Source organism: Tupaia chinensis, unplaced genomic scaffold, assembly GCF_000334495.1.
Source record: "Tupaia chinensis unplaced genomic scaffold, TupChi_1.0 Scaffold000286_1, whole genome shotgun sequence".
Lineage (NCBI taxonomy): Eukaryota > Metazoa > Chordata > Mammalia > Scandentia > Tupaiidae > Tupaia > Tupaia belangeri.
This window is the reverse complement of record NW_006159770.1, coordinates 305025-307678: the sequence shown is the minus strand read 5'-3', so window position 1 is coordinate 307678 and position 2654 is coordinate 305025. Positions and strand designations below refer to the sequence as shown.

The following is a 2654-nucleotide window of genomic DNA, read 5'->3' as shown; positions in this document are numbered from 1 at the left end:
GGCGTTGGCAGCTCACGCTGGAAGGGGCCGGCTGTTCCTAGCTGTGGGCCTCGGGCAGGGCTGACCTCTCTGGGCTCGCTTTCCCGGGGGTGAGATGAGGCAGCGAGGACTGCCCTGGAGCTGCGGCGGGGCGGGCAGTGCGCAGGCCGAGCGCGCCAGAGTTCCGAACTGCTCGGAGGTCGGGACTGTTTTGAGCGCCAACACGCCTCCCGCGGCAGATCCCACACCTGACCCATGCGCCGGGTCGCGCAGGGCTACCTTCAGATTGCGCGAGTATGACGTAGGCGGAGCAGAGGGAATTCCGAGATATCTCATGTGTGTGCAAATATCCCAGACCCAAAAAGATCCCCATTCAAAGCGCTTGCAGTCCCTAGCACTTCAGGAAGGGACCCCACCTTCAGCAGACTTGCAACCTTACATTACATTAGGAACTCTGGCGGGACCAGCAGTTAGCGTAATGGCTATGTCGCTGGATTCCCATGTAATCGACCGCGGTTCGAGTCCGGGAACTGGTGGCTTAAAACTCACACCCGGCGCGTGTGCGTGCATGCCCAAGATCCAGAGAGGAGAGTGGAGGAGAAGGGATTGCGGCGTGGCCATCCCCCCTGGGGGGTGATTTCTCAGCTCTGAGGAGGGGCCGAGGCACAGAGAGGTTCAGTAACCTTCCAGGGTTGCACAGCTAGCCACTGGAAGAGCTGGAACGTGTGTCCGGGGGGCTGGTGCAGGAGTGTGCGCTGAAGTGGGTCGGCGGCCGCTCCCAGGGGACAGGGCTAGACTTACCGCTGCCCCAATCCGCCGTGTAAACGCTCCCACCGTGCGTGAGGACGCCACAGGGCTGGGAAGAACTGTGCGGTCAGCTCTCGGAAACCCTCGGGGCCACCTGTGCCCACGCCTGTGTGGTGGTTTGGACCCGCGGGAAATGACAAGCAGTTCGCGCTCATTCCCCGGGCCTTGATCCTGTAATCTGGGTTTGTTTCTGAGGATCCGAAGCTCCTGCATCGCACGTGTTAGAAAGGACTCACGGAGGTGCAGGAGAGGCTGGGGCTTTTCTAAGTGGGCTGCACCTGGGGGAGGGCATTCGAAAGCCGGTAGCTGGCCAGAGGACACAAAGGTGCAGGTGACAGGGAACAGCAGGAGCAGCGTGCTCCCCGGGCACCCGCTCTGTGCCAGGCCCTGCACGGGCGTCGTCTCAGCCCCACCAGCTTAAAGCGGTACATTTTTACCTGTTAAGAGCAAGTCTGGTCTCTAGCAACTGATGTAACCATAGCAGCCTAAAGCATAGGGCTTCAGTCTCTCACATAGAAACATGTAGGTCCAGAAGAAATCCACAGCTGGTGTGTCAGCTCTGCAAAATCATGGGAGACCCAGGCTCCATTTTTCTGCTCCACCAGTTTTAGCTTTTTTTTTTTTTTCACTTCATGGTCCAATATGACTGCTGGAGCTCCAGCCATCACATATAGCATCGAAGCAGCAGAAAGAAGATGCAAGAAAAGAGCCATAGAGCCTTTCTGAAAGCTCTTCCCAGTGCCCTACTTTCATTCCATTGACCACCTCTCCCTGCTAGGGAGCTCGAGAAGGCACTTCTCAAGTAGGCCTACTACACAAAGTTCTTTCCACTTCTGACACGGGAGAGCAGTATTAGGTAGGCAGCCTGCCTCTCTTCCACTATTTGACTTCTACATTTTTGAAGGAAGTGACTTGGCCATAGTCACAACCCAGAGCATGGGATGCGAGCTGAGTGCTTGTCATGGTGTGTGTGTCCCAGAGAGGGAGGGAGAGTGCCCCTGTGGGTGCAGCCAGGGCCCAGTCCCTTCTGCATTCTCTATCCTGTCCTCCTGTCAGGATTTGGAACATGCTTGCACACGCGCCCACTGTATTTTTTTTTTTTTGAGAGGTTTTTCACTATAGGGCACGTGCGCTCGCCAGACAGACAGAGACATAGAGACAGAAAGCCAGAAATCACCCCCCGGGGGGGATGGTCACGCCGCAGTCCCTTCTCCATTCTCCTCTCGGGATCTTGGGCATGCACACACACGCACCCGGCGTGAGTTTTAAGCCACCGGGTCCGGGACACGAACCGCGGTCGACTACGTGGGAGTCCAGCGACATAGCCATTACGCTAACTGCTGGTTCCCGCCCACTGTATTTTTCAAACTGCTGGGTCCAGGATTTGAACCGTGGTTTGCCATGTAAGATCCAGGTCTCTGTAACCGTTGTGCCATAGGGCTAGCCCTTGAGCCTGGCTCTTAGCTGTGACGTCCATCTCCCTTGGGGAAGGTGAGATCTCCGTTTTGGACGTGAGAAACCCCCTGGCCTCCAATGTTCGTAAAACAGCACCAGCAGCTCCCAAGGCTGAGCTTTGCTGTGTGGCTTTAGCGTTTCCTCGACCTCTCTGGGCCAGAGTCCTTCCGACACAGTCCTACCCCGCAGGGAGAAGGCCCAGGAGCTGTCGGACTGGATCCACCAGCTGGAGTCCGAGAAGTTCGACCTGATGGAGAAGCTGAAGCAGCAGAAGTATGAGGTGGGTCCCCCAGGGGGCGCCTGGGCCAACCTGGGCGCGGCGGGCAGCGGCGGGGGGGGGGGGGGGGGGGGGGCCCAGGCCTGGTCCCAGCACCGCTCCTGCCTCCCTCCAGATCAACGTGCTCTACAACCGC

The 2654-nt window shown here is 58.1% G+C and overlaps 1 protein-coding gene across 1 annotated transcript in view; it reads left to right on the top strand.

Moving 5' to 3' along the window:
* Nucleotides 1–2654, top strand: part of TNNT1 (troponin T1, slow skeletal type) — a gene marked incomplete in the record, with an annotated part of 10619 nt that overhangs the window by 6864 nt on the left and 1101 nt on the right. The window contains 2 exon segments of the mRNA XM_027772588.1: nucleotides 2431–2521; nucleotides 2634–2654. Of these exon segments, the coding sequence (XP_027628389.1) occupies nucleotides 2431–2521; nucleotides 2634–2654 (112 nt within the window).